General features: G+C 46.0%; 1 protein-coding gene across 3 annotated transcripts in view; it reads right to left on the bottom strand.

The window, feature by feature from the left end:
• Positions 1 to 18,326, bottom strand: part of TIMELESS (timeless circadian regulator) — a 466,894-nt gene that overhangs the window by 89,136 nt on the left and 359,432 nt on the right. For all 3 annotated transcript variants that reach the window (XM_086959580.1, XM_086959589.1, XM_086959597.1), the window contains exons 23-24: positions 4,890 to 5,139; positions 3,205 to 3,273 (exon numbers count right to left, since the gene is read on the bottom strand). In XM_086959580.1, coding sequence (XP_086815706.1) covers positions 3,205 to 3,273; positions 4,890 to 5,139 — 319 coding nt within the window. The remainder of the gene's footprint in view (positions 1 to 3,204; positions 3,274 to 4,889; positions 5,140 to 18,326) is intronic.

Here is an 18,326-nt window from a genome sequence, read left to right as displayed (position 1 = left end):
AATTTCCCAGGCTACTCGCAACCCAACCTACAATCCTAATCAAGACCCAGTCCAATGGCGTGCACATATATCAGTGACTCCCAGGGGGGTTCAAGTGTCCTACTCCCCACTACACTCTTATACACATTATAAGGAGGTAATGCACTGTACTCCGCCCGCGTTAAAAAACCTGTTCTCCCAGGCAACACCACAGAACACCCACTCACAGTGAGCCAACCCGAAATTGGTCACACAAGTCCACATCAAACATTGGACCCTTCTCTTAATGGAGGAAAAAATGTGCGAGAAGCAAATGACCCCTCACGGAAGCACCACCAACGGGGTAACTGATATGCAATTTCCAGACAGGCCCCTGTCTCATCATCGGTGGCCACTTGCTTCTCAAAGAAAAGTGAGAGGAAAGAAAAGACGTGTCCAAAACAAACAACACATAAAGTGACAAATAGTGAAGTGCAGAAAATTATGCTAGTGACAAACAAACACAAGTATAACTGAGTGCTGAGGAAAGGCGTCTTCCTGGCGCGTTATGATAAAAAGTTTTTCAAAGGATCGAGTGACATACTTACGTTAGAAGTATCCGGTGACCTTGTTGATACAGGAGCGGCGGGTATGAGTAGCTTGGCTGTCTCCTGCACGTTACAGAACTAGTGTCCAAAAAAGTGAAGTGGCAGCCTTTGAGTGCAGCCCTGATGAACCTGCTTAACATAACAGAGCAGTGAAACATGTCGGCACTGGCAGTAGGTACAGGTATGCATGATTAGCTACCTGCCTTTTTTAATATTCTACAGCACACAATCACCGCCCTATGAATAAAATTGGTTAAGGGACTGGTGTGCTATGTGTGTTTTTAAGCACTCAGTTATACTTGTGTTTGTTTGTCACTAGCAGAATTTTCTGCACTTCACTATTTGTCACTTTATGTGTTGTTTGTTTTGGACACGTCTTTTCTTTCCTCTCACTTTTCTTTGAGAAGCAAGTGACCACCGATGATGAGACAGGGGCCTGTCTGGAAATTGGATATCAGTTACCCCGTTGGTGGTGCTTCCGTGAGGGGTCATTTGCTTCTCGCACATTTTTTCCTCCATTAAGAGAAGGGTCCAATGTTTGATGTGGACTTGTGTGACCAATTTCGGGTTGGCTCACTGTGAGTGGGTGTTCTGTGGTGTTGCCTGGGAGAACAGATTTTTTAACGCGGGCGGAGTACAGTGCATTACCTCCTTATAATGTGTATAAGAGTGTAGTGGGGAGTAGGACACTTGAACCCCCCTGGGAGTCACTGATATATGTGCACGCCATTGGACTGGGTCTTGATTAGGATTGTAGATTGTGAGTGGAGGGCGACCCTTTCCGTATTCCCTCTGAGCTCCTTGGTATTTTGAATACTCACAACCCAACAACAGAAAGCAGCCTTTATGGAGCTAATGCTTAAATTGAAATGCCAGTTTTTGACACTGAACCGATGTCAGCCTGTGAAAGGCCTTTGTCATGTGACAAAATAACTATGCCACAACCAGTGGCTATACAGCCAGACCATCAGTGTCTGCCTTCCTTTGCGATGATAGAATTAATGTTCAATCCTGACTGAGATGCGGTCCAGGACATACCTGATATCTGTCACAACACTGATGAGGAAGTGGACAATCTTATCCTTCTCATTACAATTTTGAAGGGCTATACTTTGACTTGCAATATTTCAGTAGGACAGCACATACCTCACCAGAGACAGAGCTGGGCTTGCTGCCTGGTCCAATGGAAGAAGGAGCCTATTTGCTGTAATAGTGGGACGAGCAACAGAATTTCTAGACTTGCAATAGCCTAATTTTGAGACCAAAGCCTATTTATTAACTGAAATTCTTCATCCAGGTCCAACATCATATGAGCCGCTGTTACCATTCAACAAGGCCTTTACAACACATTCTCATGGCCGCTTGGCCTAAAAGCCACGCTCAGCTCCTCAAGTCAGCCGACCTGTTGCTAGTTGGAACCAACCCAGTCCAAGGTGACCCTGACTTGTTTTTAGAGATACCCAACACCTCAAAGCCTTCTAGAGAAGGCATTCAAGTGAAATCAATCTGAATGTTTTTAAAACATATTGATACCTTTGGCAATAAAGTGTTTTCCAGAGTTAGCCTGGCTTTATGCTCTTTGATTGTGGTGTGCCTTCTCCGCAGGTATATCCATGCCTTATGGGACATGGCCAGAACTCTTACCAGCTGACCTCGGGTACTCACTTTCTCTAACGATTTAGGACTGACAAGACATAGCAAAATATGTGCCTCAGGCAAGCCTAGACATCAACTGCATCGGCCATACTATTGGCACCAGCGATATAAGGACAATCACTATTCAAGAGATTGTTCCCAGCCAGATAGCTGAACCAGTAGTATACAACATTTGGGAGCTGCTCCAGATGCCTATCTTACAGGCAGCATCAACCTTTGCAGCCAATGCAACAGCAAACTAAACCTTTTTGGAGCAGAGGACATGGTGGCAGCTGAGGCCATTCACTACAGCAGGGACATAAAATATCTCAGAATGGAAAACCCAGTGTAGTAACCGGATAACCGGACTATGATCCTAAGAAATACAATTAAGGGAGCAGCTGACGTGTAAGCTATCTGAAAGCCATAAATGCACGCTCCTCTCCCACACTTCATCATCCATCACCCTGCTAAGCGATTCGTCCCCAACACGGTAACCGCACCATAGTCACAACACGGAAACACTTCTCACATAGGAACAAATCCGACAACAGACTTTCAACTATACACCCTACACGGTGCAGTAAACTACCCATGTAGGCAAGCACTTCAGAGAACCACATATGGGTAAGTGCTATATAAGTGTTGCAATACAATACAGTACATGACATATCTGCCAGATTCTGAACTCTCCTCAATCTGCTTAGAACTTCGAGACCGCTAGGTGTACAACTTTGCAGTAGTCAAGGTTCACCATCACCAAAACCAGTTACATCTACTTGGTGTTGGTATTTACAAAGCATGAAAAGCTGAAAATTGACATCACAGTGGTGATTATCTGGTGAGCGAAGGAGATCTGCATCGAAAATAATAACATTTGATTGATTAGAAGACAATCCCAGGCTAACCTTTCATTGACCAGGAGGGATGCAAGGTAGTCTCACTGAACATAAAGATGCATTATGTTGCATTACATTGTTTCTGTATCACACTAGGTACTCACCATCTTCTTCGCGGTCTCCCGCTGTCCTTTTCAAGCAGTTCTGCAGCCATAAGAGAGGTCCAGAGAAGCCTACATGAGAAAGAAGCAGTGACGTTCAGTGTAATAGACTAACAATTTTCGTGATTGAATAGCTCCTGTGTTTAACGTTCACTTCGAGGATGTCGTAGTTTAAGGTAAAAACATTACCTCCCTAGAGGAGACCGAAAGATGCACACACATTTGCTTAAATATTTTTCAGGAAAGGGGTGAAAAAGTAGCGAGGTAGCTCTCTTGATAGACTACAATTGATAGAAAAAACAGATGGAAAGAATTTTGTTGAAAAACAAATTTAAGACGATCTAGGGCTGGAGTTAATGTAAATATCAAGGGTTAATATATTAAAACTACCATAGAAGAAATGCAACCTTTTATTAAATATTACAGTATCATTACCACCATGCTGCCTAGCATTTATTGCATTTCCCCCAAAATGCTCTACACCTGGAGCTAAGAGTCATAAATACATTTGTCCCAGAATTAGGTTTGGTAAAAATTAACTAGATTTCAAAATTCATGCTTTCAAACAAAATAAATTACATACGGAGTAATGTGAGGCATACAATTTCAAAAGAATAAAAATAATATATATATTTCTATTAGCACATTTCTACCACAAGTATGTTTGGCTATTTGCTGTGATGAATAAAAACAATTACAACCAGTAGCTGTGGCCATGACATTAAAACCCCTCTCTTCCCCATTGTGAGGAACACAATGCATTTCCTGATTTTAAGGCACCTTTTTGAGGGCGAACCTACTGCTTGAAAGAAAGAAAATGAAATTGATGTCACTGGGTTTGAAAAAGGCACAACCAAAAAAGTGGGTTCCAGGAGAATTACAACAGGCATCGGGATATGGCATTCAACAAGGAGGATGACCACTTCCAGTACATCAAATGTTTGGTCTGCTGGATACAATGGTGAGTGAGGACCGAAGAGCTCTAGCACTAACAAAGCAATATGAAATTAGCGATTAGAAATAACTGGCACACATATTTAAGGGAAACCCATAAACTAAAATTATCAGCACTTGCAAGCCCATTAGTGGTTGGAGGAGTAGTTACCCAGCGAATATTAGTTGTAGCCACACTATCACTAGCAATCTGCAGTCCCTTAATCAGGTCCAGCTGGATGACATGTTATCACTAAGTGGCTGCTACAGACCATATAATCCCAGAAAGACACAACAAGAGACAGAGGGGGCCCAATAGCTATAAGGGCATTGAGATGGGGTGCATATGGTAAGGGAAAAAAGGGAAGAAAAACCAACGGCGGTTATGGACGGAGCGTTGACAATACACTCACCCCCAGTCCACTGATCTGGGTTTAATCCATCACCGTTCTTTAGCCCACTCCGCCACCCCAGTTCAGACATGGCCATATGCAAATCAGTCTGACCCTGTGCCTCATGGGAACAGTCCAGCCCGAACTGCCAAGCTGAATCCAGTGGCAAAGTGAGCAAGGGACTCTGGTCCGAGCATACCCTGCCAACTTAGGGCGAACAAAGAAAAACCAAAGGGAAAAAAGTGGAAATAAATATCACTGCTTAAAATTCTATGCACCAAGCCTGCCCCCATTATCCCAGCACTCTGACCTTGAAGAGAATTGTCCCTATTCTCACCACTTCCCTTTAATGCAGAATCTAACCTTCCTGATGAAGACTGTTCAACAGCTTCTTGGTCTTCTGGTCCAGATCAACCTTAACGGTGCCAGCTGGCTTGGAAAGAATATCTTTCCTCCTCTCTCTCCGGCTCGCTTTGGGCCTTTCCTTTTCTTCCTCTTCTTCACTCTTGTCATCCTCTGGCAGTTCCTCCTCATCATCGTCGTCAACTTCATTATCTTCATCCAAACCATCCTCTCCATCCACACCCAGGCCTCGAAGAAAGTCTTCCTCACTCTGTAAAAATAAACCAGGACCAGGTTAAAAGGGAAGCACCAGACTGGCTCCTGAAGTATTCAGCAGGATTACACAGGCTTGGGGCCATCTAAAATCTGATATTTCTGATGTGGTAATGATGCTGGATGTACCTCAACAAGAACAGGTAGGGAATTCCATTTCAAAATATTAATGTATATATTCATTGGATACATCAGAAGTAATAAACCCCATGAAGCAAGAGGATGCATCACTTGTTTGTCAATTACAGCCACAACAAGAGAGAACTACTCTTGCTCGTACTGGATGGAATATGGAAAGAAAGTGCTGCATTTAAAAAGGGCAGAGACAGATGTCCCACATAGATGCAGTTTACATATGCCATTTACTAATTAACATGGCACCCAAATTACCAGAGGCTGAGATTAATTCAAGCTTTCTACCCATCACTTGTTTTGTATACCTCAGACACAGGGCACACATTTATTGTTGTTACTAGTGTACAGATCTCAAATTGGAGACCTTTTTAGATGGGGAAAATAGACTACTCCACAGAACATGATGGTGGGAGGGCAGTGAAGTTTGTGGTTAGATTATCCACTAGAAAGAGCATTACCAAAAGTCAATAACTTGTTCTTCTGATGGATATGCCCAATCACACCTCACGTTTAGAACAGATATCAAAAGTGGAGGGTCTGTGGAGTGGGCTCAGAGTAAAATAGTTCTGCAGGACCGAACAGGTGAAATGCCCTTCCAGTAGGAGTTGGCTGTCAAGGCAGTATTGCTCCACTAATATGTGCACTGACGCCCATGCCGCTTCATTGCAGATGTCAAGAACAGGCGCTCCATGTGCCAGTGCAGTTTTGTGACCCCTATAAAAAGCTGATCATCCAGATGAAGGTTTTTGGTGTAGTCAATATAAAAGCTCATGACTCTTTTGGAGTCTAGTTGATGGTGTTTCTCCTCCACTTTCTAGGGGTGAGACAGTGCAAAGACAGGGCCAAGAACGTTGTTAGGGTGATAGATTGCACAATGGGAAAAGGTGTAATGACTTTATGCAAAAAGGTTGCCCCGGTCGCCAACAACCGTTCTGGAAAAAAGGCAGTGTAGTGCGGCTGCATCGAGTGTTGCTGGAGCTTGGTCGCCGAGCTGAAGTGATCACTATGAGGAAGATGGTTTTGAGAGTCAGAAGGGGTAGGGAGTACTTGTACATGAGTTAAACAAGCTGTTGGCCTTTGAAAAACAACTACAAATAATTTTCTACCATTTAGTAAGAAGAACAGACTGTGAAGGAGTTCACAGGTAATCTGTAGAAGATGCCTATAGAATCTCATAGCGATTGATTTAGCCATCTGTCCAGGGCCAGTAAACATGCATTCTCTGCTTGCGAGGATGGGCACTGCTACTGTCATGACACTACAAAATATTCTCAGGACTGAGAAGAGGTAAAAAAAAAAAAAAGAGCTGAATTTAAAAGCTGCCCTGCGACCACGAACCTGAGATATCTGTGACAACTAACTGAGATGTGAACAGCAAGTTATTCTCCTTTGGTAACCCTCTTTCAGGAGAACACCCTAGCTAACCACATATTCCTCACCTTTAGAATATTCCCAGGCACCATACTGGATCCAGAAGATTCTTCTGCAAGGCTCCTGTGCAGTGTGGTTCTGGGGTAACTCTCTACCACACACACAAAGAGGGCCAAGAGGAGGTTTAAGGACCAGCGTGGGCGCGCTCCCCACTCCAAGAATCAACTCACAAAAGTTTGTATGAAAATATTTGAATGTGATACACAAAACTCACACCAACTAAACAGGGGAAGGCATCCCTTTTAAGAACGACTCCCCTCACACACCATAGGTGTCATGCTTCATCATAGGGGGAGCCTAGTCCTAACGCGGGCTACAACCCCCTCTCTACGAGAGAGGAGCTTAGGGATGTTTTTCAATTTGAGCATATGGATTGTACTGAAAACCTTATGTGAGCTTGGTGTGTGAAAGAGTGAAAAGTGCAGTGCTAACGTGAGTGTGAGATAAAAATGCCCATGTGCTCAAATTGAAAAACATCCCTGAGCTCCTCCCTTGAAGAGAGGGGGTTGCCATGTCAATGGGTGTACCTCCCAAGAAGGCAAGCTTCGTTAATGGGTCTGAAGGCAAAAGTGGGCAGGAAACATTCTCTTTCTGAAGGTATAAATTCTGCTCAAGTCTCTACGTGGAGGATTGGTTGCAAAGGAATTTGGCTTAGCCTTGCTCGTTGAGGCTTGAACAATCCAGCTCTCCAGTGTAGGATGCTTGGTGAGCAAGTTTGAGTCGCCGAAAGCCAGCCTATATTGCCGAGCCACAGGCTGAACGAATGGTGGGCATGAACATGACCTGGACCATGTAGCCTGAAGGGCATCAGTAAACAGTTGTAAGCGCTCAGAGGAAGCTGACCCTGACTGAAGAATCTTAGTCAATACATTTGTTTTTATCTCGGTAGAGGGCACCTGCAACTCTAGTGCTTCACCTGCTCTCCTAACCACCAATGCGAATGAAGCACTTTCTTTGGTTGGTGGCCCAAGTGGCCTGTCTAGCTCTGTTTCAGGAGATGTGTCTAGCACACTGGCATTTTAAGGTCAACATACAATGAACTGTCAGTGTAATCAAGGGGGAGGAATCTATTCCCTTCCTCATCATCATCATTATCATGTGTTCTGAGGGATATAAGAGTGTTTATTGCACTGCGTCTAAATGAACGCCAAAAAAGAAGCGTGAATCGTCTGCTGGTACAGAGGTCAGGCAGAGGCACTAGACCTCAATCTTGTCAAATTCATATCATGACATAGGAATGGAGCAGGCTGATGGCGGTTCAGGGTCAGAGATTGGCATCTGGACTGGGGCGCGACTAGTGTCGGTGACTTTCAGTCTGTGTTGGCACTGAAGGAACTAGCATGGACCGTGGCATTGGAGTGGGTCGGCACATGCCCTGTAGTGGTGGATCCGCCAGCAGATCTCCCAACTCGAGACCCATGCAGCTCAATGGGGTTCAAAAACACGCCTGAGGAAGCATGACAAGCATAATTCATGCAGGTCTGTGGACGTCATAGGCTTCCTGGGGTCTCTGCAAGGTTTAAATCCTGTTGTTTTCAGTGGGGAGATCACACTGTGCTCAGTTTGATTTAAGTCGAAGACCAGTGAAGTTAAGAGCAGAGATCCAGATCCGCATCAAACGAGGTGGAAAGAAAGGAATGAACAGGGTTCGAGCTTATATGCAGCTCCACTCTCACTTCCAGGGTGCTACTGAGTCACCGCCGGGCAACACAGGGTCATGTAACAGCATTTAGGAGCTTTGCTTAAGAATTCTACAGATCCCGTCTGGCATCTGGAAATACTCTAAAGATGAGCGGTGTGTGGTTAGAAGTATCCATCAGAAAATTTGCATCATGCAGCTTGTGAGTCAGTGCCGCCATTTTGAATTCCTAACAAACCAAGTATTTGTTTGGTAAGTGAAGAATTAAGATCAAAGAAAGCTCTAGTTTCTTTTGAGAAATAAGATGTTCCTGAATAGAAGGATTTCCCACATTGGCTGTAAGGCACCCATACCAGACTTCTCTTCCTCAACAAAGTGAAGCCCTAATTACAGTGGCGGCTGCTTGCAATAAAAAGTGGTGAACAGAACAGAATTGCTGGCCCTCCTACTTATTTAGTCTCGCCTTAAGTTTATGAGACAAAACAAACAAAAATCACTGTCTCTTTGTTTGTATGGGTAATTTTATTTAACCCCTTTGTTCATTATTTTTAGTAAGATTTATCTATTTCATAGGCGAGAAGAACACTTTATATACACCTATATACAAATACAAAACATTTAAACATATTTACAATTACTATACAAATATCACATAGACAATAAATCAAACAGTTATCAACAGACTTCCCGTATGAGAAATATATAGCAATTCCGTGTTCACAAATAGTTAATCTTTGCGAAGTAAACAAAACCGCTACTAAACCCAAAAGGTTGAAAAGAAATAATGCTGTCTGTCTGTCGTTTGTCTTGTCAAGACAAACGACAGACAGACAGTTCAAAATATCTGCCCTTGACGGGTGCAGTCTTTAATGTTGGAATTAACTGTGAATTAATTTCTGATTTCTGTCGCATTATTTCTTTTCAACCTTTTGGGTTTAGTAGCGGTTTTGTTTACTTCGCAAAGATTAACTATTTGTGAACACGGAATTGCTATATATTTCTCATATGGGAAGTCTGTTGATAACTGTTTGATTTATTGTCTATGTGATATTTGTATAGTAATTGTAAATATGTTTAAATGTTTTGTATTTGTATATAGGTGTATATAAAGTGTTCTTCTCGCCTATGAACTAGATAAATCTTACTAAAAATAATGAACAAAAGGGTTAAATAAAATTACCCATACAAACAAAGAGACAGTGATTTTTGTTTGGTTTGTCTCATAAACTTAAGGCGAGACTAAATAAGTAGGAAGGCCAGCAATTCTGTTCTGTTCACTGTAAATTGGGTCCAGCTGCCCCCTGTCCCAGGACCAAACTCCGTGGTTTTACTAATAAAAAGTGGTGAGGCAGCATGGGGGGACATTATATAAAAAATGAAGTACTTACCTTCTGCTGCGTCCAACGCCTCGGTGCTCCTCTGCTCCCAGAAGTTCATGGACCACACTGCACAGGCTCACAGAATCCACACCTAATCTAACGCTTCTCTCATGCTGGTAATGCTATTACCCAGCATGAGAGAAGCACTGCGATTGCTGTGAGCCGGCTGGTCTCAAACTCGCTCAGAGACAGGGAGCCTGTGCGTCTTCTCCACTCAGCCTTGCAATACAGCTCGGGTTGGAGAAATCTTAGCACCCATGTTGGTTTGACTTTCCAAAGAAAGCCGGCCAGACTGACATGCGCACTTGCAGTGACCACCACACCTCCTCCATACTGCTGTCGTACAGGATGGGTCTGCCCCACCCTAGACTCGGCTCAGTCAGTGAAAAATAAAATGATAATAAAATTGTTTTCTTATAATTTTATTTTTCATCTGCTGGCTCTCAGCAGTGGGGTGACACTCCTCTGCCATATTGGAGTACCCACTTTGCTTAATCATTAAGATGTTTGTGTGGTGTTGGAGGCATGGGGAGTGGCTTACGTTAGAATGGGAATACTTAGATAATATTATCAGAAAGGAGTTTGCCTTTCTGCAACTTACTGCTATCATATAGTCAAAATCTAAATGAAGGGCCCCCACATTGATTTCATAGGGATGAAGGGAATATGTTAACTCTTGGATGAGGCCCAGTAACATCAAACTCTTAAGAGGAGGTGGAACATAGAGGAGCTTCGGATCCTAAAGTGCCAGGCAATATGTCCCGGTAGCCTTCCCCTGAAGTGAAGAAATCTAATGTGCTCTCTTCCATGCCTCCAAAATAGAATCCAAAATGATTCAAATGAGGTGATGCAAAGCTCTGCTATTTGTTCAGAAAGAGCTGGTATTGTATATGTAGATAAGGCTTCTATGGTGATATCGACTTTAAAGACAGAAGTTTCACATTAAGGGCTATGGGAGCCCAGTCCACGGCCCCTGCAGAGGGAGGCATGCTCTTCGAAGTGGTACAAAAGGGGGTGAACTGGGGTGACAGAGTGGGCTAAAGCTTGTTTCCGGTCCAGGGAAGGCATGGCTTGGCAGTTCGGCCTGGACTGTTCCCATGAGGCACAGGGTCAGACTGATTTGCATATGGCCATGTCTGAACTGGGGTGGCAGAGTGGGCTAAAGAACGGTGATGGATCAAACCCAGATCTTTTGACTGGGTGTGAGTGTTTGATTGGTTCAGATGCTCCATCCACCACCATCCCCTTTTGTACCGCTTTGACCGCCATAAGTGTGGCAAGGGTATGCTCAGACGTGAGTCCCTTGCTCACTTTGCCACTGGATTCAAGCAAGCCGGGCTGAAGACGGCTGGAATGCCAGAAACCGGTCTTCGGAAGCTTGTTTCCGGTCCAGGGAAGGCTTGGCAGTTCGGGCTGGACTGTTCCCATGAGGCACAGGGTCAGACTGATTTGCATATAGCCATGTCTGAACTGGGGTGGCAGAGTGGGCTAAAGAACGGTGATGGATCAAACACAGATCTTTTGACTGGGTGTGAGTGTTTGATTGGTTCAGATGCTCCGTCCATCACCACCCCCTTTTGTCCCGCTTATCCGCCATAAGTGTGGCAGGGTATGCTCAGACGTGAGTCCCTTGCTCACTTTGCCACTGGATTCAAGCAAGCCGGGCTAAAGACCGCTGGAATGCCAGGAACCGGTCCTCGGAAGCTCGTTTCCGGTCCAGGGAAGGCATGGCTTGGCAGTTCGGGCTGGACTGTTCCCATGAGGCACAGGGTCAGACTGGTTTGCATATGGGAGTGATTTTTGACAGCAAGCTGGCTTTTGACCTCCACACTAACAAGGTTGTCTCGTCATCATTCTTTATTTTGAAAAAAATTAAGAAACTACTACCTTATCTCCCCCCCTCAGCGGGGAAGACTCTGGTTTCCACCTTAGTCTTCTCTAAAATAGATTGTGGGAACGCTCTCTTTCTTCATACCCAGAAGCGTGTCATAACTAAGCTGCAATCCATTCAGAATGCGGCTGCCAGGATCCTTCTAAACATTCCTCGTCGCAAATCCACCACTCTTGGCATTCGTCAGCTCCACTGGCTGAGAGTTGAGAGCCGCATTAAATTTAAGGCCCTCTGCATTGCATATAAGGCAGTACATGGCATAGGACCCAGGTTCCTGACCGAAGCTTTTCAGCTGTATACTCCCAGAAGGCAATTAAGATCGGCCAACACCAATCTCCTCCCTGTGCCACGCACAAGAACGGCCACCTGGGGAGACAGGCGCTTCCTTGTGGCCACTCCAAAACTTTGGAATCTTTTGCCACTGGCCATCAAAACTGCCCCGAACCTGATGAGCTTTCGCAGGCTCTTAAAAACATGGTTGTTTAACCAGTAAGAGGATGGCTGACTCCAGTAGTTCCACAGCGCCGAGACACCTCAGGGTATTTGTTGCGCTATAAAAATGACGTAAATAAATAAATAAATAAATAAATATAGCCATGTCTGAACTGGGGTGGCAGAGTGGGCTAAAGAACGGTGATGGGTCAAACCCAGATCTTTTGACTCGGTGTGAGTGTTTAATTTGTTCAGATGCTCCGTCCATCACCACCCCCTTTTGTACTGCTTTGGCCCCCATAAGTGTGGCAGGGTATGCTCAGATGCGAGTCCCTTGCTCACTTTGCCACTGGATTCAAGCAAGCCGGGCTGAAGACGGCTGGAATGCCAGAAACCGGTCCTCGGAAGCTTGTTTCCGGTCCAGGGAAGGCATGGCTTGGCAGTTCGGGCTGGACTGTTCCCACGAGGTACAGGGTCAGGCTGATTTGCATATAGCCAAGTCTGAACCGGAGAGCGTAGTCGTTTGAAGCGCCCCGTTAGCGCCAATGTCGCGAACGAAAACATGATCGTGACGTATCGCGTAGCCGCGTCCGCGTGATACGCATGGCGTAAGCGCACCCGAAGCACTCGAGCGAATACGCTCGCGCAACGTAAACATCCGACGCGCTTACATGACGTGACCCGGTGCGCGCCCCGGGGCGCGCCCGGGGGCGCGTCGCGTAAGCGCGTCGGTCATGTGACATGAAAATAACACTTTTAATTGGTGCAGAACAGTTTTAGTTTCATAATGATGAAATCCCTGGTCTTGTGCCCTGAAAATAACACTTCTCATTGGTTCAGGCCTTCTTTTTTTCCAAATGATTAAAGACCCCACCTTTTTTCCTTATTCTGACTTTGTCCTTTGACTGAGGAATACCTGATTGTACCTCTCTGTACCTTTTTGATCTATATAATGGCTTCAGTAGCAGCAGCAGCTGGTGAATCTGCACCACCACCACCACCACAACCACCAAGAGGACCACCACAAGACTACATTGGTGGTCAACAAGAGGAGGAGGAGGAGGAGGAGGGGAGGAGAAGGTGGCTTGAAGAACACAATACCCCATACCAGCCAAGACCACACATTATATGGGAGTTTTTTTCGATCCCAGAGGGGGAAGAAAAAAGTAAATGCAGCCAAGGTGACTTGCCTAATCTGTGGCATGGAACTTTCTAGGGGGAACCCTAATAAAAAATATTCATTCGGAAACAACACAATGATTAGACACATGCAGAGCAGGCATCCAATAAACTATTCTGCTGCAGAGATGAGGGAACTGGCCAGAAACCCTCCCCAAACTACAAGCACCACCTCGAAAAGAAAGCAACGCACTCCGCCGGGACAAGAGGCAAGAGAGACTATGCCTTGCATTCAGCCACGGTTTGCAGATTTCCGAATAACCTGTAAATATTGTGGGAAGACCATCTCCTACGGAGAACAGAGCGTAAAGCTTATCGTCCTTGCTGGGGACAACCACAAATGCCCCAATAGACCCTAATTATTTCTTTTCTTTTGCTCCAGTTGAGCCATTTTCGATTTCCCTGTTTTTTCATTTCTCCCCATGAAAAATAGTTAAAAATGTTCAAAAAAACAATAAAAAAAATATAAAACAAAAAGACGAAAAAAAAACAGTTCTTTTTAGAACTACCTCCAATTTATAAAAAAAAGGCTACATTTTTTAAAAACTCTGTCATTCTTTTTTCCCCATGGTCCGCTCACCGGTGCGCGTACCGGGCGCTCCCCCCGCGCAAATCAAAAAAAAATTTTTTTTTCGCCCCGCTGGGACCTTTTATGGCCCCCCACATCAAACCTAGGGGGTCAGGTGGGGGGGGTCTATCCCTGCCCCCTTATGGTCATTTCCCCCTTTTTTTCCCACATCTTGTGTCTCGATCCTACCGAGACACAAGATGGTGGCCGCTCCAGACTGTTTTGAATGTTTACAGACACCAGAGAGCTTTCCGTGCGCACCTCGCGTGGCGCGCCCGGAGCGCTCCCCGGTGCGCTGCCATAGATATATATATTTTTTTGAACCTAAAATACTCAAAATCCACTGGAGCACATATCTTGAGACATAGCTAAAGGCACATCGGGCTACCAGTCCCTACAATTTTGCCAAGTTTGGTGGTAATCCATTCAGCCGTTCGGGCTAAAAGTGAGTTCGACCGCCCTATGGAAATTAACATGGGGAAAACACGTTTTGGGACCCCCCTTTTATCTCGGCCCCCGCTTGACGAATCACCCCTAAACTTTCAAGGAAGGACCGGAGCTCCGCGAGGCAAATTTGAGGAAAGTTTCAGGCAGATGCGGCAACCGGCGCCAAAGTTATTCCAAATAGAATTTTGAGATTTTGCAGTGAAAAAAATCCTAACTATAACTACCTACTGGCGACTGCCAGTAGGAGATAGATATATATATATAGATCATTAAAATGTGCATAAATGCATAAGCACACACATGGAACCAAAAATAGGCTCCCCTTATTGAAATAAGTGGTGTAGAAAAACCTGCCCACTGCGCCGATTCCAGGTAATAATGCTGCGTGAATATATGCACACTCTTCCAAGTCACAGCACAATATATCTTTTCCAGAGCACCTTCGCAAAAACGTAGTTGAAGGGAAACTGACCTAGTTGAGTGCGCCCTGATTTTAGCAGAACTGGAATGCAGCTGAAATTCAGCGAGCGATGGTTGCCATTGTGACTGGAGCACCCTTACGAGTGTGTCCATCTCAGTCCAACAGTTAATCAGTTCTCATGAGTTGTTAAGTGTGATGCCAGTAGAATTTTAGATATCATTTGATACCTACCATATGAAAAGATCTCTCAGCTGGTGATGTTGGATTAGGGAAGAAAGTATGAAGTACAAGTTACGACTTGTGTAACGATATATCTGTAAGAGACATTAGTTAGTGATAGATTCCTTACCTAAGAATATCCCAGGTGTCAGACTGGATCCGGAAAGTTTTTCTTAGCAGTACCCCTGCGCGTCAGTAGGTGGCGTCCTGCGGCTCCGCCTCCGTCACTGGCGTCGTCTTCGCCAAGATGACGTCACGGAGAGTAATTGCGCGCCACTCATGCGCGCTGAGGTCACTTCTGTACACGACTTTCCGCGCCAGAAACACAGAGCCATGCAAGATATGGACCATTGGTGCAAAAAACTAGGGCCCTGAAAGGGATGTCCTTAACCCTAGTAATCAGTCTGCAGAACGGGGAAGATGGGTGAGGCGGTAAGGAATCAATCACTAACTAATGTCTCTTACAGATATATCGTTACACAAGTAGTAACTTGTGCATCTGAAAGAGACATGTTAGTGATAGATTCCTTACCTTAGAATAGAGAACCCAGCAATACCAATCTCGGAGGTGGGTCTGCGAACAGGATTATACCAGAAAGTCACGAAGTTCAGAACGGCCAAAGAAGCCGTCTCTCAGTACCAGACTGTCAAGGCAGTAGTGCTTTGTAAACGTGAGCAGCAAGGCCCACGTAGCTGCCTGACATATGTCCTGCAAGGGAACGCCGCGTTCCAAGGCAGTAGTGGCTGCAGTTGCCCTGTGTGAAGGGGCACGCAGTCCCACAGGAGGCTCCTTCTTGGCCAAGGAGTAACACGCTTTGATGCACAGAACGAACCACTGGGAGATGGTCCGTTTGTGCACGGCCCGACCTTTTTTAGCACCTACGTAGCCAACAAAGAGCTGATCACCCACCCGGAACTGTTGTGTACGCTGCAGATGGAAGGCGAGCACACGTTTCGGGTCCAGATGGTGGAGCCTCTCCTCTTTCCTGGAAGGATGCGGAGGCGGAAGGAAAGTGATGGTCTGCCCGATGTGGAAGGACGTGACAACCTTTGGCAACAAAGAAGGTCGGGGTCCTTAAAACCATTTTGTCCGGATGAACAGAAAGGAAAGGAAAGGAGGTATAGTAGAAAGAGCCTGGAGCTCACTCACTCTCTGGCAGAGGTGATAGCTACCAGGAAGGCCGTCTTTAAGGTGAGAAGACGCAAGGGAAAGTAATTAAGGGGCTCAAAGGGAGCGCACATTAAATAAGTCAAGACAAGATTCAAGTCCCACTGAGGCATTATGAAAGGCACAGGAGGGAACGTGTGTGTCATTCCTTTGAGGAAACTGGGGACTTAAAAAGAGAAGGCTGATCGGGAAGCCTTAGAAAGGCTGAGATGGCAGAAAGATATATCACTTCACACTTTTGTAATACCTGCTCCGCTGCAATCGCAGGCGTCGAAGCACACAGGGAGGATACTCGGTCCCTCCTGTGGTGAACCCCATGATGAAGCATGTCACCACTAGGGTGAGCGAGCGTTCTTTTAGAAAATAGTTTTTTCTTTTCTCTCTTTCTCCCAGTTCTTTGACCGCACATATAATTTAGTTTTTACACTGTGTGTTTCTTTAATTAGGTACAATGTCACTCATGAATCCACAGCAATAGGCGCTCTTTTGTTGTTGTAAATTGTGATTTAGGGGTTCGGAGAGTAGCCTGTTATACCCTTCCTCTCTAGTTGTTTATACATGGCAGAAAGATAACCTTTGATAGTGCCCAGAGCAGAGGCATCTGGGCCAAAGTCAGAAGAAACAGAAGAACCTCAGAAAGAGGGGCAGAAAGGGGATCCACAGCTTTTGCTGTGCACCATGCCACAAATTTGTTCCATGAGGAGGCGTATACTGTTTTAGTGGAGGGACGCCTGGCTGCCAGAATGACATTACAGACCTCGGGAGGAAGGTCCAAAGCAGTCAACTGTCGCCGCTCCATCTCCACGCATGGAGGTGGAGGCTGGACAGGTTCAGATGGAAGACCGTCCCCTGCTGCTGCGTCAGAAGATCCTCCCAAAGAGGCAAACGGATTGGGGGATCGATGCTCATATTGAGTAGCTCGGGATACCATTCTCTTCGAGCCCAGTCCAGAGCCACCAGAATGACTTGGGCCCGGTCGCGCCTGATCTTCTTCAGCACTCTGTCTGGGTAGAAGTGATAATGGCGGAAAGGCGTACAGCAGACCGCAGCTCCGCCCGCAACAAAAAGTGTCTCAGAGCGAGTGCCGCCTTGGAAATTCCAACGCGCAGAACTGATGACATTGCACGTTCTCTTCGGTGGCGAATAGATCTAACCAAGGCTCTCCCCACCGCAGAAAGAGACTTTGTGCCATGTCCAAGTTCAGATGCTACTCGTGATCCATCATGCACCCGGGGCTGAGTTTGTCCGCCCTGGCGTTCAGAGAACCTGCCAGATGTTGACTCACCAAGGTAATGCCTTGATGTTCCAGCCATGTCCAGAGGCGCATCGCCTCCTGACATAGGGTCTACGACCCCACCCGCCCTGTTTGTTGCAGTACCCCATGCCGGTGGTGTTGTCTGTGAACACCTGCACTACAATCCCCGGGACAGAGGGGAGGAATGCTTTAAGTGCAAGCCGAATCGCCCGCAGCTCCGAAAGGTTGATATGGAGCCGGGAGTCCGCCGGAGACCAGAGGCCTCTGATCTCTGCCTCTCCCAAGTGGCCTCATGTAAGAAAACTATAGCTATCCCAGGAGACACGCATCTGTCACCACCATATGCTCCGGCGGGGGAAGGGAGAGGGATCTGCCATTGAATCAATCGCGATTCATGATCCACCACTGCAATTGTCTTGCAGTGCCCTCCGACATCTGAACATGATCGGACAGGTTGCCCTGATGTTGCGCCCACTGGAACTTCAGGTCCCACTGCAGAGCCCGCATATGCCATCTGCCATTTGTCACCAGCAGGAAGCCCAGGAGCAGGAGGGTCATCCTGACCGAAACCCAGGATAGAGGCTGAAAGATCGGAATCACAACCTGAATATCCTGGACTTGTTGCTCGGGAGGATAATGCAAATGCTACTTACCAGTATGCATCTGTTCTTGGCATGTAGGGCTGCTGACATTCATTTCTGTGCATAGATCGCCGCCTAGTGTTGGGTCCGGATGATTGCACATTGTTGTCCTGGAAGAGTCTTCGAAGTATCACGAGATAGGTGGCTCCTCCCCTGGACTACAGTGCGCATGGGCATCGACTCCATCCCCAGATTGTTTTTAGCCATTGTGGCCAAGATGGAGTGAAACTCAGTGAATGATGACCATGCCATGAAATGATATGTGAACACTGCAGCTGCTACAGGCGCCGGGGAGGAGGGCGGGCGATATGAATGTCAGCAGCCCTACATGCCAAGAACAGATGCATACTGGTAAGTAGCATTTGCAGTTCGAGGCATGT

The sequence above is a fragment of the Lissotriton vulgaris genome, chromosome 1_1 (genome assembly GCF_964263255.1).
Source record: "Lissotriton vulgaris chromosome 1_1, aLisVul1.2, whole genome shotgun sequence".
Lineage (NCBI taxonomy): Eukaryota > Metazoa > Chordata > Amphibia > Caudata > Salamandridae > Lissotriton > Lissotriton vulgaris.
The sequence above is the reverse complement of the archived record's forward strand: the minus strand, read 5'-3'. Positions and strand labels throughout refer to the sequence as shown.